Below are 27,369 nucleotides of genomic sequence, written 5' to 3' on the forward strand. Positions count from 1 at the left end.
CCCTGCCTCCGCTGTTTTTCGACAAGCAGGGGCAAGGCCCCCTGCTTCCCTCTTCTCTAGCGTCAGGCAGGGGATTCGCCCCCTACCTGTTTGCGTATTCATCAGGCAGGGGCCACGCCCCTACCTCTTTTCATGTTTGTCAGGCAGGGGTGAAGCCCCCCTGCCTCTCTTCTACTTTGTCACGCAGGGGTGCAGCCTTGCCTACCCTCACTTTCTGAGGGCAGGGGTGCAACCCCCTGCCTCCTCGTAGTTTGCTGATAGCAGGTCAGCAGGGGCTCGCAGCCCCTGCCCTACTTCTTGCGCTGATAGCAGGTGCGCAAGGGCACGATGCCCCTGTCTCTGTTTCCTTCACGTTAGGTCAGCGGTAGGGCCTCCGACCTTTTGTTTTTTTGTGTTAGCTTGCTAAGACTGTCGCTTTTGCAGCTCGTACGACGGATCCCGCTCGCGCTCTGCGGCCCGAGTCGTCAATCGCCTACACCCACGGACGTCAACAAGCTCGCAACTCCCCAAGGTAGGGGAAGATTGCAGAGAGGACTTGGACAATTGAATTGAGTTTAATTAACTAAAAAGGACAATTAAATAAATATATATGTATATATAGTTATACGAGTACACATTTAACTCAAGGACGTGGTTTCGCGATCCTTGTCCTTTACGTTTCTGTCATGTCTTTCTTTTGCCGCTGCGTATTGTGCCCAAGCTTTGCATTTGCATTCCTGCTTACAGTCTTTACTTTGCCATCGCGCTTTGCGCCCAGGCTCTTGCTTTTGCAAATGTTTTGTTACTACCTTGCCATTGCAGATGACGTTCAAGTTTTCGCTCATTGCATGTGCTATAAAGGCATCCTCGTGGAAGATGTTAAGGCATTTACTGCTCTCCCTCTTGCGACAAGAGTTGAGTCATGAGCTTAATAATACATCCTCGTCTAAGGAAAGGGATCCCTAGCAGGGATCCTGGCTTTTCGAGTGAGCAATCCTACAAAGTAGACTTGAGATTTTAGGGAGCTGCGCAAAAGCATCAAAGACTGCCCAAATCAAAGTATTTGAAAGAATGTGTTTTAGCTGGTTCTGTTCGTCTATTCGGCATATCTCGGGTAACCCCAAATCGGGGCTTGAGCAAACTTCTTAGTGGGGGTTCTGTTGAGAAACCTGTATCCCGTTCATCGAGGCCAGTATCGAGTCATGCGAGGCATGTAGATACCACGATAGCAGATGAAATTCGAGAAAATCGCATGCCAGATGTTGGTACAAGCAGTTGTTTGTTTCAAAAGATAAAGAATGTTAAAAGTAAAGTTTGAAAAACATTACATCTTTGCGAAACACTTTTGTTGAGGCTCCTATTGAGGAGCTATACCCCTTTCATCCTATAGTACTTGTAGTCGTGTACTACACACTAGTACTGCGATGAACGAATGAGACAATCGTGCAACCTCGAATAGTGCTAAATGCACAATGATGTAATCACATCAAATGGTGAATGATTCGCCTTCACAGTCAAGATGCTTGAGTGGTTGAAAGACCACAACATTAGAATGAGTCGTTAGTTAAGCAACCCCTAACGCACCCATTCGCTTCTTGTTGTCTCTCAAGGGAGAGGACAGAGCGGTACAAAAACTCCATTGGACAGGTTGTTAACAACCACCCCACGGGCAAAGATTCGGCCTCTCCAGTCATTAGAGTTAGGAGAAGGGACTACCAGTCATTATCCTAGGTGGTAGATCCTATGAACTTCTACAGAAGTTGGATGCCTTTGGGAAATCCTCTGGGAAATCAACTGCTTACCTGCCTTTGGGAAATCCTCTCTCGGCTAAAGCCGTCCCCTTAGGAGAAAACTCAACTAGCTATTCGGGTTATTGGAAATACATAAAATAACAGACGCCTGAACTAGTCTCAGTTGTTTCTACGTTTTGCGTGAGCGTACCCGCAAGCCAGTAATATCGAAACATAAAGTTTGTTCACACTGGTTGATGGGTCATAAGACTTTCGTGTGTTTTGGATACGTATTTTTTGTCAAGTAAAAGCTTATCGATGAAATTACGTATGACTTTGTGTGTCCTCAAGATTCTTATGATTATGATGCTTATGTTAGCATATAGGTGGATGACATGTCGCACCGACAAATGATTAGTTTAGACTATTTAGGTGAATAATACATCACGCCTACATAGTTTTATTGCAAAGAATTGCGTTATGATTGCCTAAGTGAATATAGCATACCTGTATAACATGATTGATAAGTATCTTGAATTTGATTGAAATGTCTTGAAGATATGTGCGTGAGTTACACGCTAGAAAAGTCGAATGCGATGTGCTTTGAGAGAAGAATTGTGAATGCATATAATGATGTAATGATTTGAATATTTGCACATAACTTGAATCCTATGTAAATTTATTGAACTACGTAGGAGTTACATATGTTGATGTTTAGTTGATTCATATTATGTAATCTGCGTGTTCTCATGTGTATAGAACTCATGCTTTGTTTATGCATGCTTTAAGGTCTTATTTGAGGAATACAATGTTCCTTGTGGCCTATGTCACAGGGATTCGGCTAGCAGGGTGCCGCACCCGCGTCAATGTGACTCGACGCGGGTGCGGCACCGGGTGCGGTCAACCCGACCCTGGGTGCGTTGACCGCACCCAGGGTTATTTCAGTCTATTTTTTTGGATTTTTTTTAAAAAAAAATTCGCCCTATGAAATGGGCTGCGAAATTTAAAAAAAAAAATCATAAGAGTGAACTTTCCAAAACTAAAAGCACCGGACATCGTTGAACCATCAAAATGCAAAACATAGCAATTCCGTCCATAAATTTGCAGAAAAAGCACTCAGATCTACAAAACCTCAAACCAAAACAACGAAAACAAACAAGAAGAGAGACCAATCTTACGAACTCTTGGAAGAAACTCGCAAGAATAGAAGGATAGGAACGATAAACAAATCGCTGTTAGCTAACTCGTCATCTCTTCAGCCATCGATCTTGCCAGCGTTTCAGAGTGACCTACGGTCAAGATCTCTCTCTCTCAAAAGGAGGGAAGAAGTACCAAGAGAGAGAAGGAGAATCTCTTCCGTCTGCAACGATCCCGAAAGGGCGGAAGGAGGAGAGGAGAAGAAGAGGAAACCCTCGCCTTCGTTCTCTCTCTCTCTCATCGGAATCTTAACTCGATGGAAAGCAAGGGGTGAGGGGGGTTCCACCAGTGGTTAAGAATTAACCGCGGTTAACTGATCAGGTTCCCTCCACCCGTCAAAGCCTCTAGAATCCCGTGCATCTCTTCGTTGGATCCGCCTTCCACGTCCTGCCAACCGTTCGATCGCAAGCGGGTCACCCCGATCGTACGACCACTGGGGGTGGACAATACCTGAGGTGGTAACGTGGCAGACGTCGATTGGGAGAAGCGACATGCCGTCACCCTAGAAGGACGGGTGGGGCCCTCACGAGGAGCTCCTTGCCGGTCAAAGGTCCACAAGAGGACGGTTAAAACCCTGAGGAGAAAATGGTTTAAACTACCCCTACCCGTTGTAAACATGCAACTGGATCGGGTTTGTTTCGATCCGGGTTCAATATCCTTCTTGTAGATCCAATTTATTTGAAAGGTGCTACCCGAATTGGATTTGCATGTATCAGGAGAAATGGGATACAATTAACAACGTGAGACCTTTACCCATAATTGATAACCTGTAGGCAAGATGTCAATGGATCAGATTGATTTAAATATCCAATCACGATTAACTTTTAGTTGGATTCAGTAAAGCATTCCAGATCCCAACAAAATACGGGCTAGATACCATACCGTTAATCCAAATCTGAATTCCAACTCAAAACCTGAATACATGTAAAAGTGTATGTAACAAGGTCACGGTTTTGTATCTGGATCCAACTCTTGGGTGGAAAGAGGCCACATCCTATTAGGTGGGGATGCCAATAAATCGGATTTTATCCACATTACACCAAATTCAATTCCATTTAGTTGCGTTTGGACATCCCATTATATTCCAATTTGACGGATATGGTTATTATTTTTTGCTACTGAATCCGATACATATTCTAATTTGATAGATATTCAAATCCATTTACATGTAAAAAAGCGGACTTGCTATGAGCTTTTCACAACCAAATCCAAATGCAAATTTGAACCCATTTAACGAACAACCGGACCCCCTTATATATATATTACATTTTTGCCCCTGCCACACTCCCGCACCCAGGTTTTTGGAAGTGCCGAATCCCCGCACCCGCACCCATGTGACATAGCTTGTGGCGATGATACGATCTGTAGTATTATATGCTTCTGTATGATGTGATTGAAATGCCACGTGATAAGAAATGTTGAAAGCATGCGATAAATGTTCATGGAACCTGGTTGGAAGAACATGTGATCTTGTGTTTTGTTTTACCATGTGAAGTGATTTGATGATATTGCTGGTATACATGCTTGTGCCCAGATTGGTGGCTACTGACCCCAAGAGCAGTCAATTGTTCGGAGCAGTCGATTGTATTGATGCATGTATCACTGAGTATGGTATCTGTTGAGGACCTGATCTCCAAAGGATTATCTGCGAGGGCGTGTATGATTAAGACCAGGTGACCCAACTAGGGTGGTAGATTCTCTGTGAGGGTGTACACTGTCCACGAGCGGGTAGCCGCAAAGACGGTGAACTCCTGTGAGAAAGTGTATGGTCCAAGACCAGGTATACCATCTAGGGCGGTAATTCCTTATGAGGTTGTACATTTCCGCGATCCGACGTGAAACTTATGTTTTTGATTACCATAAAAAGTTATAGTGAGCTGTAATAATTTTCTGAGATTGATATTGATAGCCAATTATGAATTTATAGATTTGGCTTTCTGTTTTAGCATAATTTCATGCAGGACCCAGATGTGAAAATCAGATCTTTATTGATTTTAGATCATGTTTTGGACCTTCTATAGAAGGGTGAGTTTTTTCTGAGAAAGTATGATGCCTTAAGTGAGTCATAACAGGTGACAGTTGGCCGCGTAAGGCCTTAAGAGATGAGAATAAATTAAGGTTGTATAGGACAAAGAGTTTGTTAGAAATAGTGAGAGCGACAAACGATGACTTGATAATGATTAAATGTAGAGACCATGTTCAAGGAACGAAAACAAGCTTGTTGCATGGTAGTTCACAACTTACGATCAAATGAATCGTCATGCTACGTTTTGATAGTTGCACTGCTTACTTGCTTTGAACTGCTTACCTGTTTTGAACTGCTTACTTGTTTGAAACGACTTACCTGTTTAACTGTTTATCTGCTTTAAACTGCTTAGTATACTGAATTAAATGTACTTAATTCATTTTCCTGTAGTCTTTCTTGTGCAGCTACTAGTTTTTCGCGAAACTAACCCATTTTATGGGTACAGGTGATGATTAAGTACACCACGGGCGATGGCGCGATGACTTCAAGATTTTCTTTTTCTTGCTTTAGATCGCGTCCTGGATGTTTTTGGGTTTTGTCACGGGTTTTCCTTTGGATATCCGAATTTTGTACTTTTTGGTTCTTTTAGCTAACGTGCCCAAAGTTGTAAGCTTGCCTTTCTAAATAAACTCTGAAAGGAAAAAGATTTTCTTCTAGTCTCTTGCTTGTTTTTTGAAAGGTTCGCAAGTTTGAAATTTTGGGGCGTTACAATCACACATTTTATGAGCGAATGAAGCATATCTAAATGGACTGCCATTATGTTAGAGAAGAATACTTGAAAAAAGACATTGATCTCTCTTATGTAACATCAGAATATCAACTGTCTGACTTCTTTACTAAGACACTCTGTTTCCCTAGATTCAATTTTCTTCTTAACAAACTTTCGGCCATCACACCGTAAGTTTGAGGGGGGATGTTAAAATGTAAACTATATATATCTATACATACATATATATATATATATATATTATAAGGGTAAACCCGATAAGGGTAAAACTGTCTTTTCACTTTTACGCATATTCACTTTTTTTAATATGATTGTAATTCTTTTTTGCTTTTTAGTTTTTCCTTTTTTTTATTATTTCTAGCCTTGGGGAGCCCATATCATAGACGTTGGGCCCCTTCAACTGTCACAAATGTGACCATTGGAGGGGCGCCAATGTCTATGAGTGGAGCCCCTCCAAGGTCTCTCTCTTGTATAAATAGGGGTTATCCCCCTTTGTAAAGACTTAAGCTTTTTAGCAAAAGTGCTTTCTCTATTTCAATAAAGATTCATATTTTTTATGCCTTTGTGCATTTGTGATCTCTTGAATGTGTTGTGCCTTTGTGCACATTTGTTCCAAGTGTTCTTATTATATTTTTGTGCACGTATCCCACATTAAGAACGTAGTGTTCTTGTGTATGTAGTCTCTTTGAAGACATTTTCACAAAGACAAACAGGGAGTAAAACATATTAAATGTATTCTTAAAAAAATATTTTAAAATGATTCACCTTGGATTTCTTTGATTTTTTCTAGGGACTGCGGTTGCTTATTCTCTTAAGAGATATTTACTTTCTCAAAACAAATTTGCTAATAATATCATTGACAGGTCAGGCATTACTGATGAAATGGTGGATACCCCTGAAGTTATTAATGCAAAGATGAAGATTAATGATGGGACACCTCTGGATGATTGTACTCTGTATTGCCAAATGATTGACGTCTTGACTTATTTAACTATTACTAGGCTTGATATTGTGCATGCAGTTCATTCTGTTAGCCAATTCCAACATTCTCCCTGTAAAAGTATCTTCAAACAAGATACTAAGATCAAGACCTTAATATTCTTGATAATAAATCCGACACACATGCACAATAAGAACACTTTAGAACACTTGTGCACAAAAGCACAACTCACAAAAACTCACAAATGCACAAAGGCATAAAAAATATTGGAATCACTTTATTGAGCACTTGGGCTTTGACTCAAAGCCATAAGAAAATACAAAGGGGAGAGCCCCTATTTATAACAACCAAAAGGGGCCTTGGAGGGGCTCCACTCATAGACGTTGGAGCCCCTCTAACGGTCACAAATGTGACAGTTGGAGGGGCCCAATGTCTATTTAAGTGGCCCCCCCAAGGTACCTTTTGGTACTTAAAAAAAAGAAATAAAAAAATAAAAAGAAAGAAAAAAATAAGATTAATTTACAATCACATTCATAAAAGTGAATGTGCGTAAAATAGTGGAAAAGACTAAACTACCCCTACGGCTAAACAAATAGAAATATATATAATAAGTAGATACATATACATATATATTAATATATGTATATGTATTACCTTATTTATATAAAAAATATATATTACATTACATGATTAATTACATAATTTAACACCCCCCTCAAACTTAGGGCAGGATGACCAAAAGTTTGCTAAGAAGAAAGTTGAAGCGCGGAGCACACAAGGCTTTAGTGAAGAAATCCGCCAACTGATATTCAGACGTGACATATGGAAGGTCAATGACTACTTTGAGGTACGCCTCCCGAATATAGTGACAATCCATCTCTATGTGTTTGGTTCGCTCATGAAAAGTGTGATTCTTAGCAATATAAATCGCACTTTTGTTGTCACAGCATAGCTTGGCAGGCCCTTCAATTGTGATCCCCATGTCTTCCAGCAACTGATGAATCCATACAATTTCCATGGTAGTAGTTGCCATGGCACAATATTCGACTTCAGTTGATGATAGGGACACTTTTTGTTGCTTCTTGCATCTTCATGAGATTAATGAGTCTCCTAAAAATACACAAAAACCAGTGGTGGAGTGACGGTTATTTGGGTCACCTCCCCAATCAGAGTCAGTATAAGCAATTAATGTTAACTCAGAAGAGGATGACAGAAAAACTCCCTTATTAAGAGTACACTTTAGGTATCTTACAACACGTAAGACGACACTCATGTGAATAGAAGTTGGTGCATGCTGAAACTGACTTGCCGTATGCACTGCATGTGAGATATCTGGTCTGGTAATACTCAGGTACATCAACGATCCTACAAGTTGTCTGTAGGGAGTAGGATCGGAGAGAAGAACACCATCATCAATCTTCATTTTAGCTCCTACTATAGCAGGAGTTTCATAAACTTTATCATCTGTAATACCTGACCTCTCAATAATCTCAGATGCAAGCTTAGTTTGAGACAAAAAATACCCTCTATGAGAGTATGCTACCTCAATACCCAAGAAATAAGTTAAAAACCCAAGTCAGACATTTCAAACTTATCCTTTAAAATTGATTTTATTCTTTTAATCCCTTTAGAGTCGCTTCCGGTTATAAGCATGTCATCCACATATAGAAGTAGAATAATAATCCCTGCATTAGATTTTCTAACAAACAAAGCAGTATCAGTAAAACAGGATAAAAAACTATTTTCTAACATTACGGAGTTAAACCTATCATACCAAGCCTTGAGGGTTTGTTTCAAACCATAAAGTGCTTTACGAAGACGAAGCACTTTTCCTTTAGGAGACTCCATTCCAGGAGGAGCATCCATATACATTTCTTCGTTTAGATCTCCGTTTAAAAAGGCATTCTTAATATCCATTTGATAGATGTTTCATTTGTTGAATGAGGCAACAATTATAAGACATCGGACGGTGACCATTTGAGCTACTGGGGCAAAGGTCTCTTCATAATCAATCCCATATTCTTGACTATATCCTTTTGCAACTAAACGGACCTTATATTTCTCGAGGGACCCATCACTCTTAGTCTTAACCTTAAACACCCATCTACACCCTATTGCTTTCTTATCTTTAGGGAGGTCTTGAAATTCCCATGTCTTTGCTCTCCTTAGAGCTTCAAGTTCATTATCCATAGCGACTATCCATTTCGGACATTTTCGTGCTTCCTCGAAGTTTCTAGGTTCTATGTAAGAGTGAATGGAGCTTAGACAGACTCTATATTTAGGTGAAAAAGTCTCATATGAGATGAACCTAGAGGGGGGTTTTCTCTGTCTTTCGGTCCTACGAAGGTTTTCCTCACTTTGAGGAGTAGTCCCACTAGCATCATCATATCTTTCGAGGGCACTTCTGAAAGTATTCCTATCTCTATGAGTGTAGGTTATGGGATCTCTATGCGGTTCTTCATTGACATGTTGATGAAGCGTTGGGGGCACAAAATTGGTTTCATTATTACTTGAGTCATTTTGATTTGACTCATCATCACTAGTATCATCATCTTCAGTCAACAGATCAAACATAAAAGAATAGTCTATATTCTCGTCATTAGATTCAATTTTTTCAAAACCACTGATATTTTCCAAGAAGCTTACATTTCTGGAAACATATAGTTTATCATTTTTAATATCATAACAACGAAAACCTTTTTGAGTTTCGGAATAACCAAGAAAGGCACACAGAATGGCCTTGGGGGAGAGTTTGTCATTTTTATCAGTAAGGACAAAACATTTACAACAAAAAACCCTTAACCTGCTATAATCAGGTTCTTTTTCGTATAATTTTTCAAATGGGGAAACCTTGTTCAAGTTTTTTGATGGGAGTCTATTTATGAGATATACTGATGTAAGGGCTGCCTCAGCCCAGAGTCCTTTCAGAATATTTTGTGAAATGAGCAAAGTTCATGTTGTTTCAATAATATGCCTATGTTTTCGTTCAGCTAACCCATTTTGTTGTGGGGTTTTAGGACAAGGCTTTTGATGGAGAATACCATGATTTTCAAGATAACTTTTGAATTCATTTGAAAGATATTCGCTACCCGAATCGGTTCTAAGAATTTTTAAACTTCCATTGAATTGATTTAAAATCATTATATGAAATGTTTTAAAAATCGAGAAAACTTCATGTTTATGTTTAAGAAAATATATCTAACTAAATCTAGTGTAATCGTCCACAAAGATAACATAGTATGAGAAACCTCCTTTAGATATCACCATATTCGGACCCCATACATCGGAGTGAACAATTTCAAAAGATTTTGTTGTAAACATGGATCTTTGAGAAAAAGGAAGACTTTTCATTTTCCCAAGAATACATTCATTACATACAAAATTTTCATTACAAAGATGCTTAATAAAAGACAAATAAGAGACTTTAACAATATTGGGATGACCCAATCTCTTATGCCATACATGAATATCTTTGTTTTGAGCAACATTACAAAATTGATTCTTGGGAATTTTGAGAAAATCAACATAGTAGAGGTCTCCTCTCCTAGAGCCTTCCCTAATCAACTTCCCGGACTTGCGATTCTGTATCCAACATTTATCAGAAGAGAATTTTATATCGCAACCATAGTCCGAGAGTTGAGAAACGGAGAGTAAATTTAAGTTTAGTTTTGGTATAAGACGAATTTTTGGAATAAAGAAGTCTTGTTTTTCAAAATTGCCCATTCCTTTAATTTCAAGAGGTGTTCCATCGGCCGTTGAGACAAAAGATGGAAGAGAATTTTTAAAAAAATCAGAAAGAAAACAAGAACTTGGAGTCATGTGAAATGATGCACCTGAATCTAGGAGCCAAGATGTCTTACCGAGAGAAGAGGATGACATAGCGGTTCCGAAAATGCCTCTTTTGAGAAGAGGTTGAAGAGCATCCACAATTTGTTGAAGGGAAAGAGGCTCATTTGATGAAGAAGGTCGTTCCTCTGGTTGGGATGCCATAGTCGCGGCAAGAATTTTCTTTCATTTGGGGCAAATGGGTTTGATATGCCCGAGTTCTTTACAAAAATGGCAAGTTAATTTGCTATAGTCTCTTTTGCCATATCGATCATTTCCTCCTTGTCCTTGATTTTTGAAATGAGGAGGTTTGTAGGCCTTCATATTATTCCCGGGTCTTGACACAACATTAACCGCTTCATAATCATTTTGAGAAGGTGCAACAAGGATGCTAGGATTATTTTTACTAATCCCCATACGAGTTTCCTCACCACTTAGTTTAGTGATAACATCTTCAATAGAGGGGGATGTGAAGGCGGATAGAAGAGAGGACAGAATTTGCTCAAATTCGGGTCTAAGACCATTTAGAAAATTTAAGAATCGATCTTCCTCTAGTTTGTGTCTTAACTCGATTGCTTCTTCGCTCCATTTTGGTTCGAGCATAGCAACCTCGTCCCAAATAGATGATAGTTCGGCAAAATATTCCCGAATAGACAAATCGTTTTGTTGAAGGGTCAAAGCCTTCTTTTCGAAGTAATATTTGTGAGATAACTCCCTTGAAGTATACATTTTTTCAAGGTACAACCAAGCTTCAAAGGTCTTTTTAAACTTAATGATGTTGGCATTGATCTTGGTTTCTACGGATGAAAAAATCCAAGACAAGATTTTGAAGTTCTTCATCTCCCACTCATCTTGCCTTTTGGAATAATCTTCTAGGGCCTTTTGTCTATCTTCACCTTCAAGAATCTTAACATCCCCTTTTTCTATGATTGTAAGTTTGGGTTCGGGTTCCGATATTGAACCTTGAACGTACCCCCAAAGACCTTTCCCTTTGATATGAGCTTCCATATTGCCGGCTCAAACATGGTAGTTCGAACCACTAAGTTTAAAACCAAGGGAGAAGTGAGAGTCTTTTTCACCCATTAGAGAGGGGAGAGGATAGAAAATAACACGTACCTCAAATGATTTTCAAACCTTTCTTGATAAAAGATGCTTCTAAAATATTGCCCGAAGAAGTTGATTCACTTCAAAACTTCAATAACTTGAGGCACGTTTTTCGAGGCACTTCACAAGTGAAGAGATGCACGATCCTCCTTCTTCAACGAGGCTCTGATACCATGTAAAACTATCTCCAAACAAGATACTAAGATCAAGACCTTAATATTCTTGATAATAAATCCGGCACACATGCACAATAAGAACACTTTAGAGCACTTGTGCACAAAAGCACAACTCACAAAAACTCACAAATGCACAAAGACAAAAAATATTGGAATCACTTTATTGAGCACTTGGGCTTTGACTCAAAGCCATAAGGAAATACAAAGGGGAGAGCCCCTATTTATAACAACCAAAAGGGGTCTTGGAGGGGCTCTACTCATAGACGTTGGAGTCTCTCCAACGGTCACAAATGTGACCGTTGGAGGGGCCCAACGTCTATTTGAGTGGGCCCCCCAAGGTACCTTTTGGTACTTAAAAAAAAGAAATAAAAAAATAAAAAGAAAGAAAAAAAATAAGATTAATTTACAATCACATTCATAAAAGTGAATGTGCGTAAAACAGTGGAAAAGACTAAACTACCCCTACGACTAAACAAATAGAAATATATATTTTATATATATAATAAGTAGATACATATACATATATATTAATATATGTATATGTATTACCTTATATATAAAATATATATATTACATTACGTGATTAATTACATAATTTAACACTCCCACCATAGTTCACATGAGTACTGTGATGAGAATTGTTAGACATTTACGAACCTCTACCTCTATAGGTCTTTTATTATCCTCCTCCTCTATTGAATTGATTGCTTATTCTGACTCAGATTGGGGAGGAGATCCAAATGATTGATGTTCAACTACTAGCTTTTGTGTTTTTGTAGGTGATTCTCTGGTGTCATGAAAGTGCAAAAAACAACAAAAGTATCATTATCATCCACTAAAGCTAAGTATCATGCAATGACTATTACAACATCAGAGATCGTTTGGTTGCGAAGGTTACTTGAAGACATAAGCATTTATCTTCAGACATCCTCCAGATTATGTTATGACAATAAGTGTGCAATATATACATAACTAGCAACCATACATTTTATGAAAGGACCAAACATGTATAAATGGACTGCAATAATGTGTGTGAAGAATTCTTGAAGAAGACCATTACCCTTCCATATGTCACTTTCGAGTATCAACTAGCAGACTTCTTCACTAAGGTGCTTCCATCACATCAATTTCATTTTCTTGTTAACAAACTTTCGGTTGTTAACGGTTGGGTTACATCAAGGATCTGCTTTAAGCCCTTTCCTATTTGCTATAGTGATGGATGAGCTTACGAGATCAATTCAAGAAAATGTGTCGTGGTGTATGTTGTTTGCTGATGATATTGTTTTGATTGATGAGTCTAGAGCTAGGGTTAATGCTAAGTTAGAATTATAGAGGCAGACATTGGAAGCAAGAGGTTTTAAGTTGAGTAAGAGTAAGACAAAATATATGGAATATCGGTTTAGTAAGCAACGAAGTAGTGATGGGAGTGTAGTGAAGCTTGGTGAACAAGAAATACCGGTGGATGATTGTTTCAAATATTTGGGATCTATCATTCAAAAGTATGGAGAAATTGATGGAGATGTAAATCATAGGATAAAGGTTGGGTGGATGAAATGGAAAAGTGCCACTGGAGTGTTGTGCAATCGTAGAATGCCATTGCGGTTGAAGGGAAAGTTTTATAGGACGACTATTAGACTCGCTTTACTATATGGTACGGAATGTTGGGCTGCCAAGAGACATCATATTCAAAAAATGAGTGTAGCTGAGATGTGTATGCTTAGATGGATGTGTGGAAATACAATAAAAGATAAGATTCAGAACGAGGAGATACGTAAGAAGGTAGGCGTTGCACCCATTGAAAATAAGATGAGAGAGAATCGTTTACGGTGGTTTGGACATATTTGGCGAAGGCTTAATGATGCTCCAGTTAGAAGGATGGAGAAATGGGAAAATATATTAGTTAAAAGAGGTCGGGGTAGGCCTAGGAAGACTTGGATGGAGATGATAGGAAAGGATATGAATGCTTTGAACCTCACCGAGGACATGGCATTGGATAGAAATGATTGGAGGAGAAGGATTCATGTGGAAGACCCAGAATGATTTTCTTTTTTGGTTCATATCGCCGACCCCAATTGTTTTGGGATGAAGGCGTAGTTGTTGTTAACAAACTTTCAGTGATTACACCGTAAGTTTGAGGGGCGGTCTTAAAATGTATTGTATAATCATATATATGATTGTGTAATTAGGGTATTTGACCAAGGGTATTTTGGTAATTTCACACACACACACACACACACATATATATATATATATAATAGATGCTGTTCATTAGGGACAGTTTAGTCATTTTATTAGGTTTATTATTTTTAGTCTTTTTGACAGTGTAAAGGCACTAATTGGGATAGCTCCCAAAGGTTGGGAGCTCCCAACGACTCTTGGGAGCTCCTCAAGGCCATAGTCTCTTGTATAAACAGAGGGCATTCACCCTCATTTTGTTTATGCTTTTTCTAAGCGTATTGCAATAATATTTGTTTTTATATTTGGTATTCTTCCTTTCTTTTTGAGAGGTTTATGTTCTTAGCCCTTTGTGGCATTTGTATTTGTGTGTGCACATTTGTAGCCTTCTTGTGGCATTGTTGTAAGTGCACTTGTTGTTTCATTACAAAGGCTATAAAGAGATCTCAACCACACAATAATGAAGCACTAATGGGTAAAATACAGATAACCACAAAGTGCTTAACCACAAGATCACAATCAAGAACACATAAAATAAATAATAAATGGATTTATAAATGCTAAAAAGGATTACTTTTGAGAGGGGGCAATAGCTCTATTTATACACCAAAGAGGACCAAGGGGGGCTCCCATAGCGCCGTTGGGAGCTCCCCAACAGTCATATTTATGACCATTGGGGAGGGTCCCAACGACTATGTCTAGAGACCAAAATGCCCTTGGTCAATAGAATAAAAGAAAAGAAAAAAATACAAAATAGTCCCTAGTGGACTGTTCTAATTACATATGACAAAAATGCAAAAATACCTCTGATGTTATCACAAATTACAACCATATATATATATATATATATATATATGCATACATTTTAACACAGATATCTTGTAATGCTCCTTTGGAAGAGTTGAAAGTAATAAGCACACATACACTTGCATGTGTGCATTCATATACATATGTATGCTATTTTTTCTTTGGTTCTATGTAGCATTTTGACTTAAATTGGCATCTATTTTCATGATATTTTTTTGTTTTTAGTGATGGATAGAGACATGATAATTCCTTTTGCTTGCAGCTTTCATGTCTGTTTTACACATGTATGAGAGTTTTGGTTGGTGGAGGAGAGGTGATTACTTGAAAGTGCATTTTGCTGAAAGCTGGAATGAGCTGCATCATTTGCTAATTATGGAGGTTTTAATTCTTTCCATCTGTCTGTTTAAAGATTATGTTTCCTTTACCACATGTTGAAGGTCCTTTCAGTGCCATATAAAATAGTTGGATTTCTCATATTTGACTTTTGTTCAAAATTCATGCATATTATCATATATGAAATTCTTCTCCACTCTGTAAAATCATGGGTACTTCCATCTTATATTTGCCTTCCGTACATATATTTCTTCATATAATTGTAGTTTAGTTGTTGGACAAGATGTTATTAATGGTATAATATATAAAGGTACTTCATGCTAGTTATCACATAAGAATACTCCTTTACATGTACTTCTTTAGCTTAAACATGCATTGTTGGAAGGACTTGATAGTTGATACATGGTGATGCAGTGGAGTACTGGCTGCTGCGACTTTTGGATGTTGAATGGATGAACTCGTCCACCATGTCGTGCAAGGCACCGCAATGACAATCAGCAAACACAGGAGCGCTGCCCGTGTGTTGTGGGCTAAACTGAAAACACGACCCAAGTTGTGCCACGAACCAGTGCAAATAAACAATGAAAAGGGGCACCCAAGCAATGAACGATACTTTATTCCTTATTTTCAATGGGAATCAATGAGACAATGCATAACTCAGACTAACAGGAACTGACTAATAAATAATGATTCGTATGCAACTAGGAAATCAAAGGGAACAGTAAAAGGAAAACAAGACAAGCACTGCTGCACTGCGTCTACGTCTGACAGAAAAGAAATAAAAAGGAGAAAACAGAACAAGCAAATACTTAATGACAAAAAATATAAATGCAAAAGCAGGAAGAATCAAGGAAAATGACAAAGGAAAAGGAACTGCTGAAAAGGAAAAGCAAAGGCTGCTGCAATCTTTAATCACGCCTGTCCTTCACGAAACCCTAGGCAGCCTATTTAAAGGGTTTTGGCTGGATCCGGGTCTCGGGTCCGGACCCGGACCCGGACCTGAGACGAACTATGCGTGCTGTTGGATCTGGGCGCCTGGGATGTCCTGGGCCTGCTCTGCATCACATGGGCAAGGTGTGTTTTTATTCATATCACACAAGAATGGAAATCAAGCAAAGAGAAAGGTGAAGAAAGAACTCTCAAAGAAGAAAACTTGATTAGCTGCTAAAGAATGAAGAATACAATACATATAGAGGTGATCCCCTTTGATACAATAAAAAGACAAAAACAGTTGAATATGGACCATGAGAGCCAAGTTATAAGAATACCCCATAGAAATAATTTGCCTCTGTTGTTGATAAAACAACTCTCTATTGTGGTCTATATTTTGCCTCTGCTGTGGATAAAACAACTCGTTACTACTTCTTACTCTTCCAAGAGACCAAAGATCTTCCAAGAAAAACACAAAACCCAGTAGTTGAGAGACAATCTTGAGTAGATCCTCCAAAATTTGAATTACAAAAAGCTCTAATATCTGTAGAACAAGACGAAGAAAAAAACATCCCATAATGCAATGTCTCTCACGTACCGAATAATCCGGAGCACCACAACTAGATGAGTTGAAGTATGAGAGCTCATAAACTGACTGACAACATGAATCACATAGTTGATATCAGACTTGAAAATAGTCAAATATATCAAGTTGCGAACTAACTGCCTATACACCCCTGGTGTTAAATTATGTAATCAACCATGTAATCTAATATATATATTTTTGATATATATAAGGTAATACATATACATATATTAATATATATGTATATGTATCTACTTATTATATATATCAAATATATATATATTTTCGTATTGTTTAGCCGTAGGGGTAGTTTAGTCTTTTTACACATTCTTTTTAGAATATGTTTTGTAATTATTTTTTCTTTTTCTTTTTAATTTATTTATTATTTCTTTTTGTAAAAGGTAGGATGTACCTTGGAGGGGCCCACCATCTAGTTGTTGGGCCCCTTCCAACGGTCACATTTGTGACCGTTAGAGGGGCTCCAACAACTAGAAGTGGAGCCCCTCCAAGGCCTCCACCTCCTCTATTTAAAGGGGCTCTCCCCTTGTGTATTCTTAAGGCTTTGGGAATATTGCCCAAGCTTATTTTCTTAATGCTTATGAATCTTGTGTATGCATTTGCGCATTTGTGAGTTTATATTGTGCTTGTGTGCACAAGTGTTCTTGTTGTGCTTATGTGTACGTATTTATTGAAATTCCACTAGAGGGGGGTTGAATAGTGAAATACGATGCAAGTTGATATAATAAAAAATAAAGCAATAAGGCACAACACAATAAACACAGGATTTATACTGGTTCGGTCAAAACCCTGACCTACATCCAGTCCTCAAGCAAACCACTTGAGCTTTCCACTATAACATCCGAGTCACCGGATAAATAGTACAACACCTTCTTCCTCAGAGGTCTTCTTCTCTCAACAAAGAAGGGGCAGACCCTCTTCCACAGAGGTCTTCTTCTCTCAACAGAGAAGGACAACACCCTCTTACACAGAGGTTTTCTTCTCTCAACAGAGAAGGGCAACACCCTCTTTCTCAGAGGTCTACTTCTTTCAATAAAGAAGGAATACGGTGAATAACAGAAATTTACAATACTTCCTATAGAACCTTCAGGATGATATGAATGCACGAATGAAGGATTCTCAGAATGTTCTGTTTGTCACTCAGAAGATACTCTTTGTCAAAGAGTTATTTTTGACTTTTTCTCTTTCTTTTCTCTTTCTTTTTCTAGGCTCTCTTTCAAATATTGAATAGGTATTTTTCTCGTTGTAAGCTCACTTGTCTATTCCATTCCCTTCTGTTTAGAATAGTTCATTTGAGTGTGTTTTTATAGCTTGAAAAATAGTCGTTGGCTTTTTGAAATCGTAGCCTTTTTGAGATGTGAAATGTCATGTTATTTCAAAAAACATCTTTAGAGAAATTCGAGAAAGTCTTCTTTCCATAAAAGTAAAATATAGGGTACACTAGTCGTTGTAATATTTTAGGTAATACATATTTTATGTAAAAAGTCTATTTCTTACAATAGTACATTGGACGTTGGATTGTAAGCTATTATGTAGTTTTGTCTTTATTGTAATAAATGATTTGAGGTACATAAGTACTTTTTTACTTTAAATGAGTGTAAGTACAATAAATGCTTTGAGATATTTATTTGTACATAGTCATGTCAAGAGTTTTCTTTATGTTGTGTTTTTCAAAGTCTACAGAGAGAATGAAGACTCCAAGTAAGTCGACATTCTTGAGAAGGATATTTAACAAGGATTTCTTACAGGAGGTATTTAATGCTATACAAAGAGAATGATGACTTCAAGTAAGTCGACATTCTATGGGTTTGTAAAAAGGTAACTAGAGTCTTTTCAAAACATATTATATTTGTTTTCTTTGTGTAGCCGATTTCATGTTTTGTCTTTTTCCTATATTTGAAATCATTTCTTTGAAGAAGGTAACTAAAGTCTTTTCAAAACATATTATATTTGTTTTCTTTGTGTAGCCGATTTCATGTTTTGTCTTTTTCTTATATTTGAAACCATTTCTTTAAAGAAGGTAACTAGAGTCTTTTCAAAACATATTATATTTGTTTTCTTTGTGTAGCTGATTTCATGTTTTGTCTTTTTCCTACTTTTAAAATCATTACTTTTCAAGTTGTCTTGTATATGATATAAGGTACAATTATTACATTTTGAAATCATGTCAAAATACCTTTTTCATAAAGGGTTGTAAGAAGGTACAATTATTTGTTTTCAAAAAGGAGCTTTTTGAAACTATCGTATACTTTTATGAATGAGTTTGTAATATGCAATATGCATGCTTCTGAAGGTTCTGTTACAAATGACTCTAAAGAAGAAAAAATCTTCAACTTGTGGAAGCCGATCTCTTTAGATGGTCTTTAGGAGTGCATGGCTCAACAAGCTTTTTCTTCAAGGAGTATGATTGCACCATAGTTGTACTTGAACAAGAGGTCTCCATCCTTTTTGAGTGAGATATCCTTGCATCAAATACTCGTTAGATATATGGCAAAGATATCCAGTCATAATATAACATTTTTCAAGAAGACATATTATCATATTATATGAAATCAAATAAGACAGTGTATTATATTATGTGACATCAAAACAGAGTTTCTCAACATTCTCCCCCTTTTTGATGATGACAAAATATGTTCTCCCTGTCAAAAAGACATTATGCATAGAAAGAATACTTATCATAAAAATATTGAAAAATGTTAAATACGAGTATTTTTCTCCAATAATGGAGACAGGTTTTCTCCCCCTTTGTCATAGACAAAAAGGAAGGGATCAGAGTAAGAGAGTTATTACAGACCAAAATTAACTTGCCATTTTTGTAAAGAACCCGGGCATATCAAACTCATTTGCCCCAAACGGAAGAAAATGCTTGCTGCGGCTATGGCATCCCAACCAGAGGAACGACCATCTTCATCAAATGGGCCTCTTTCCCTTCAACAAATTATGGATGCCTTACAACCTCTTCTCAAGGGAGGCATTTCCGGAGTCGCTATGTCATCCTCTTCACCTCCCAGTAAGACATCTTGGTTCCTAGATTCCGGTGCATCTTTTCACATGACTCCAAGTGCTTGTTCCCTTTCCGATTTTTCTAAAAATTCTCTTCCATCTTTTGTCTTAACGACGGATGAAACACCTATTGAAATGAAAGGAATGGGCAATTTTGAAAAACAAGATTTATTTGTTCCAAAAATTCGTCTTATACCAAAACTAAACTTAAATTTACTTTCGGTCTCTCAACTCTCGTACTATGGTTGCGATATAAAATTCTTTTCTAATAAATGTTGGATACAGGATCGCTAGTTTAGAAAGTTGATTGGGGAAGTCTCTAGGAGAGGAGACCTCTACTATGTTGATTTTCTCCAAATTTCCAAGAACCTATGTCACAGGGATTCGGCTAGCAGGGTGCCGCACCCGCGTCGACGCGACTCGACGCGGGTGCGGCACCGGGTGCGGTCAACCCGATCCTGGGTGCGTTGACCCCACCCAGGGTCATTTCGGTCCATTTTTGTTTGGATTTAAAAAAAAAGAAAAAGATTTGCCCTACGAAATGGGCTGCAAAATTTAAAAAACAAAATTCTGCTGACAGCTGCTTGCTGCTGCTGCTCTTGTTTTATAAAGGGGCACTTGTGTCCATAACATCTGACCAACTTTATTGGCATCCCATGCTATTTCTGCCTCCAAACAATTAATTCACAGCGTTGGAAAACATACTGTTAACTTGGAAATGATGATCCATCTTCCTCAAAAATTAAAACCAAAATTCAAGAGCCTTTTGAAGTCTTTATGCTTCAACCAACCAGATCCTTTTTCGTCAATGATTTTATCTCTTCATAATAAATGATAATGGTGGTGGTAGAGCCTTGGTGGCTATTAGTATTCACTTTTCTCCTGACGAGATGGGTGCTCTAGACCTCTCTTTTCCACATGTCAAATCCAATAAATTTCTTTTAGCTGTCATCTGTGTGCAACTGTATATAAAATGAAATTTGAAGAACCCTAGGCATTGGCGTGGCAATGGCACCGTTGGCCTCGTGAAGACTCTCTCTCCAACAAACCACGTCAAACCTTTCGCTTATATTTTTTTTCGTGAAGACCAGGGAGTTTCAGACATGATTGAATCATGATAGTTAGCAGAACGCAGTAGGCTGGGTCGATCAGATTGCCAATCCTTTCGGTTCATCAATTTTGTCCCGTTGAGCTAAAGTACACAACAAGCAGAATGTGGGTAACAAGTCTTCAAACAAACACACCAGCAAAAAAAAACTGAACCCCGACCCGCACAGGGGGAACCCCCGACCCCCTTCTATATATATATATATATTTACATTTTTTCCCCTACCGCACCCCCGCACCTGTGTTTTTTGGAAGTGCCGAATCCCCGCACCCGCACCCGTGTGACATAGCCAAGAACCAATTTTGTAATGTTGCTCAAAACAAAGATATTCATGTATGGCATAAGAGACTGTGGCATCCCAACATTGTTAAAATCTCTTATTTGCCTTTTATTAAGCATCTTTGTAATGAGAATTTTGTATGTAATGAATGTATTCTTGGGAAAATGAAAAGTCTACCGTTTACTCAAAGATCCATGTTTTCAACAAAACCTTTTGAAATCGTTCATTCCGATGTATGGGGACCGACTCTTGTGATATCTAAAGGAGGATTCTCATACTATGTTATTTTTGTGGACGATTACACTAGATTTTGTTGGATATATTTTCTTAAACATAAACATGAAGTTTTTTCAATTTTTAAAACATTTCATATGATGGTTTTAAATCAATTCAATGGAAGTTTAAAAATTCTTAGAATCGACTCTGGTGGCGAATATCTTTCAAATGAATTCAAAAGTTATCTTGAATGTCATGATATTCTTCATTAAAAATCTTGTCCAAAAACCCCACAACAGAATGGGTTGGCTGAGCGAAAGCACATGCATATCATTGAAACAACTAGAACCTTGCTCATTTCGCAGAATATTCCAAAAAGACTCTGGGCTGAGGCAGCCCTTACATCGGTCTATCTCATAAATAGACTCCCATCAAAAAATCTGAAGATTTCCCCATTTGAACGATTGTATGAGAAAGAACCTGATTATAGCAGGTTAAGGGTCTTTGGATGTAAATGTTTTGTCCTTACTGATAAAAATGACAAACTCTCCCCAAAGGCCATTCCTTGTGCCTTTCTTGGTTATTCTGAAACTCAAAAGGGTTTTCGATGTTATGACATTAAAAATGATAAAATATATGTTTCCAGAAATGTAAGATTTTTGAAAAATCTCAGTGGTTTCGAAAATCTTGAATCTAATAACGAGAATATAGACTATTCTTTTCTATTTGATCTTTTAACTGAAAGTGATGATACTAGTGATGATGAGTCAAATCAGAATGACTCAAGTGATAATGAAACCAGGGAAACCAGTCCTGTGTCCTCTCCTTTTCATCAACCTGTCGATGAGGAACCGCATAGAGATCCCATAACCTATACTCATAGAGATAGAAATACTTTCAGAAGTGTCCTTGAAAGATATGATGATACTGGTGGGACTGCTCCTCAAAGTGAGGAGAACCTTCGTAGGACCGAAAGACATAGGAAAACTCCTTCTAGGTTCATCTCATATGAGTCTTTTTCATCTAAACATAGAGCCTGTCTAAGCGCCATTCATTCTTACGTAGAACCTAGAAACTTCGTGGAAGCACGAAAATGTCCTGAATGGATAGCCGCAATGGATAATGAACTCAGAGCTCTGAGAAGAGCCAAGACATGGGAATTTCAAGACCTTCCTAAAGGTAAGAAAGCAATAGGGTGTAGATGGGTATTTAAGGTGAAGACTAAGAGTGATGGGTCCCTCGAGAGATATAAGGCCCGTCTGGTTGCAAAGGGTTATAGTCAAGAATATGGGATTGATTATGAAGAGACCTTTGCCTCGGTGGCTCGAATGGTCACTGTCTGATGTCTTATAACTGTTGCCTCAATCAACAAGTGGAACATCTATCAAATGGATGTTAAAAATGCATTTGTTAACGAAGATCTAAATGAAGAAGTGTATATGGATGCTCCTCCTAGAATAGAGACTCCTAAAGGAAAGATGCTTCGTCTTCGAAAAACACTTTATGATTTGAAACAAGCCCCAAAGGCTTGGTATGATAGGTTTAATTTCGTAATGATAGAAAATGGTTTTTCATCCTGTTTTACTGATACTGCTTTGTTTGTTAGAAAATCCAATGCAGGAATTGTCATCTTACTGTTGTATATGGATGATATGCTCATAACTGGTAGTGACTCTAAAGGGGTTAAGAGCATAAAATCAATTTTAAAGGATAAGTTTGAAATGTCTGATCTGGGTTTTCTGACTTATTTTTTGGGTATTGAAGTTGCATACTCTCATAGAGGGTATTTCTTATCTCAAACTAAGCTTGCTTCTGAGATCATTGACAGGTTAGGTATTACAGATGAAAAGGTTTGAGAAACTCCTACTATAGTAGGAACTAAAATGAAGATTGATGATGGTGTTCCCCTTTTAGACCCAACTCCCTACAGACATCTTGTCGGATCATTGATGTATCTGAGTATCACCAGACCAGATATCTCTCATGCAGTCCATACTGCAAGCTAGTTTCAGCATGCACCAACATCGGTCCACATGAGTGCCATCTTGCGAGTCATAAGATACATAAAGGGTACACTAAATAAGGGAGTTTTTCTGTCATCTTCTTCTGATTTAAAATTAATTGCTTATACTGATTCTGATTGGAGAGGTGACCCAAATAACTGCCACTTCACCACTGGTCTTTGTGTGTTCTTAGGAGACTCACTGATTTCGTGGAGATGTAAGAAGCAATAAAAAGTTTCTCTATCCTCGACTGAAGCTGAATATTGTGCCATGACGACTACTACCATAGAAATTATATGGATTCATCAATTGCTAGAAGACATGGGGATCACAATAAAAAGGCCCACCAAGCTGTGCTGTGACAACAAAAGTGTAATTTATATTGCGAAAAATCACACTTTTCATGAGCGGACTAAACACATCGAGATGGACTGTCACTATCTACATGAGGCATATCTCAAAGAAGTCATTGACCTTCCATATGTCACGTCAGAATATCAGTTGGCAGATTTTTTCACTAAAGCTTTATGTGCTCCGCGCTTCAACTTCCTCCTTAGCAAACTCTCGGTCATCCTGCCCTAAGTTTGAGGGGGGGTGTTAAATTATGTAATCAACCATGTAATCTAATATATATATATATATTTGATATATATAAGGTAATACATATACATATATTAATATATATGTATATGTATCTACTTATTATATATATTAAATATATATTTTTTCGTATTGCTTAGTCATAGGGGTAGTTTAGTCTTTTTACACATTCTTTTTGGAATATGTTTTGTAATTATTTTTTTTTCTTTTAAATTTATTTATTATTTCTTTTTGTAAAAGGTAGGATGTACCTTGGAGGGGCCCACCATCTAGTCGTTGGGCCCCTTCCAACGGTCACATTTGTGACCGTTGGAGGGGCTCCAACGACTAGAAGTGGAGCCCCTCCAAGGCCTCCACCTCCTCTATTTAAAGGGGCTCTCCCCTTGTGTATTCTTAAGGCTTTGGGAATATTGCCCAAGCTTATTTTCTTAATGCTTATGAATCTTGTGTATGCATTTGCGCATTTGTGAGTTTGTATTGTGCTTGTGTGCACAAGTGTTCTTGTTGTGCTTATATGCACGTATTTATTTCCAAGAATATTGTAATCTTGTTCCTCGTATCTTGTTGGAGATATTTTTACACCTGGATCCTCTAACTTGTCCCCATCAGTGGCGCTCAACTTAGCATTTGCTTCCATTGGGGAAGCAACCCACTTGGAAACATTTGTAAGCCTAGTTTTAACCACAAGATCAGTTGCATATTTATGCTGTGACAAGAAAAGTCTTCGTTTTTAGTATGCAACTGCCAAACCATGGAAGTATTTCAAATTTCTTAGGTTTTCCATTTCAAAGAAGCCAATTAGTCTTCTCTTAGTATCTTCCATTTTCTGCATGTCTTTTATAACAATCATAACATCAATATACAAAAGTAATATACACTTGCCATGAACTGAGGAGGATAGCAGAATCATGATAACGTTGCTCAAAACCAAGGGATTTAACTGCAATGCTAAAATTTTCAAACCACGCTTGTGGTGCCTTACATTTTTGCCAAGTGGAAGTTCTACAAGATCCCAATAATGCATGCATTATCTCTAGTGTATTCAATTCCTCAGCCATTACTTGCTGTCACTCCTCTTTAGAGGCGGCCTCTGCATAGGAATTAGGCTCAACATAGGAGTAGATTAGTGCAAAAAATGCTCAATGTTAAGGAGAAAAGAAATCATAGGATACAAAACATATAGGAGGAACAAAGACTCTAGAACTCCGACGTACCTGAGGAGGTGAACAGGTGGAAGGAGACTCTAAGCTTATATGTCCTGAATCAGCTGGAAGGGGATCAGAATTTCCCTCTAAGTTCCTAGTCTCCTTTATCTCTACTTGATCCAAGAATGGTATCTCATCCGTATTCTCTTGTCTACTAGAATAGGTTTGTCCAAACCTATCATATGTTCTTTAAGTTTCCTCCTTGAAGCTCAACCCACTTCTCAATTTTTTCTTCAACAAAAAATGGTATTAAGAAAGAAAAATCAATTGAATCTTTCTTTTTGATATCCAACTTATCAAAATAGGGCTTGACTTCATGAAACACATGTCTAGATATCCAAATTCTCCTTTCAACAAGGTCATAACACGCCCCCTTCTAACCATTAGAAAATCTCAAAAGCACCACTTAACAGCTTGTGGTAGACCTTATCTCTATATCTACTAGGCAAAAGCACAAAACAGGTGCACTCAAAGACTTTCATCATCTTATAATATGGGTCAGTATTATACAATTTCTGAAATAGGGATATACCCTTAAGAGTTTCTGATGGCATGCAATTGATTTGATAGATTGCCATACGCATCACATGTGCCCAATAATCCCTGGGTACACACCCACCAAAAAGTAAAGCCAGAGTAATTTCCATAATATGCTTATTCTTTCTCTCATTTACACCATTCTGCTCAGGTGTACAGGGACATATCTTTTGATGCTCAATTATTTATTCTTGCAAAAGATTTTCAAACATGCTAATAGTATATTCTCTACTAAAGTCGGATCTTAACTAAAAACTGAGTATCAACCATGTTATAAAATTTCTCGAAGATCTTAAAAAGTTCACTTCTATTTTTCATGAAATAAATCCATGTATATATTATACAATCATCGATAAGGTGACAAAATACACATAACTACTTTTGGACAAAATAGGTGAAGGACCCCATACATCCGAATGTACAAGATCAAAAGGACTAGTAAATTCTTTAACTCTAGACTCAAATGGCAAGGTATGACTCTTTGCCAACCTACAACTCTCACGTTCTTGTACATGACTTGACATTATGATCCTAGATCCATCCAAACTCCCTGAAGACACCAAATGTTGTAATATGGAACTAGATATGTGTCCTAACCTCAAATGCCGCAAAACTAACTCATCTATGGTATCTGCTCGTAGACCAACTTCATATCTCCCTTGTCCACTCTTCTCCAGGCAGTCTAAGTAGTACAAATCCTCCTTATGGCTAATCCCAATCCTTCTCCTTCATAGCTGATCTTGCACAACATAATCAATAGGAGAAAAGGTAACATTATAATTGAGTTTGGTAATCTGACTTACAAAAATGAGGTTCACAACTAGCTAGAGAAGGAGCATAATAAACATGTGAAATATTGAGTTTACTCCTAGGATAAGAGCTAGATGAAATCAAACCAACTTTTGAAATTAACATAGATAACCCATCTGCAGTGCATGAAACACCACCACAGGAATGACAATTGGTTAAGATAAACTCATGAGTTGTCATATGACACGACACTCTAAGTCTATTAACCACCCACATGGACTATTAGGGATACCTCAAAGGCAGTACCAAAAGAAGATGGAGAAAAGGAAGAGACAATAGTGGTAGACTGATCAAGAAGTTGTCACTGGTGGATTTGTTGTTGCATCTGCTCAAAGATCTGAATTTCAGCACCGTCAACATGCTCATCATAGAGGGATCATTTGTGTGAGCAACAATGCTACTATGATCAAATTGCATATCTTTGGGCTAAGAGCCCTCATCCCCCAAATAGATGTTGCAACGACTAACTTCTTCAACATTGGACACAAGTTCTTTGTGTGGCCAAATCCTTTGCAATAATGGCACTGAATCAAACTCATATCCTCTATACACTACCAGGCCTCATGCCTCCTCTACCTCCTCCTTTACCCCTAAACTGGCGGGCAACAACAAGCACGGTCTCATCAGAAGGCTAATCTCTTCTGCCAACAATTCTCACATGTCTGAACCAAAGTGGATAGAAAGGGACGATGGAGAATGCTACGGCAAACATTGTCAAATTCAGGGTAAAGTGCCATAAGGAAGTCAATGACTTGTTTCTGATCTCTTGCATCAACATCATGAGCATAGGCATCACACTTGTTACACTTGGTGATGATCAACATGGATGCTAGAGCATTAGATAGTTATTGGAACTGAACATAAAATGCTTCAATGAAACTCATTTCCTTGCGTCACTGATTTTAATTCTTGTTCCAATTGATATCTCCTTGCCCAGTTGAATTGCTCATAAACTTGCTTGAAGTGTGGCCATGCATTTTTGGTGGTCTCATACTTCATGATATTTACAAAAATATTCTACTCAACTGAGCCAAGGAGTCATAGTATGTAT

General features: G+C 37.9%; 1 protein-coding gene across 1 annotated transcript in view; it reads left to right on the plus strand.

The window, feature by feature from the left end:
* The window catches only part of IM (Alternative oxidase family protein), a 157,217-nt gene that overhangs the window by 40,577 nt on the left and 89,271 nt on the right, over positions 1-27,369 (plus strand). Inside the window, exon 4 of the mRNA XM_089990872.1 lies at positions 14,949-15,064. Within this exon, the coding sequence (XP_089846998.1) occupies positions 14,949-15,064 (116 nt within the window). The remainder of the gene's footprint in view (positions 1-14,948; positions 15,065-27,369) is intronic.

Source organism: Nuphar pumila, chromosome 16 (genome assembly GCF_984573655.1).
Source record: "Nuphar pumila chromosome 16, dmNupPumi1.hap1.1, whole genome shotgun sequence".
Lineage (NCBI taxonomy): Eukaryota > Viridiplantae > Streptophyta > Magnoliopsida > Nymphaeales > Nymphaeaceae > Nuphar > Nuphar pumila.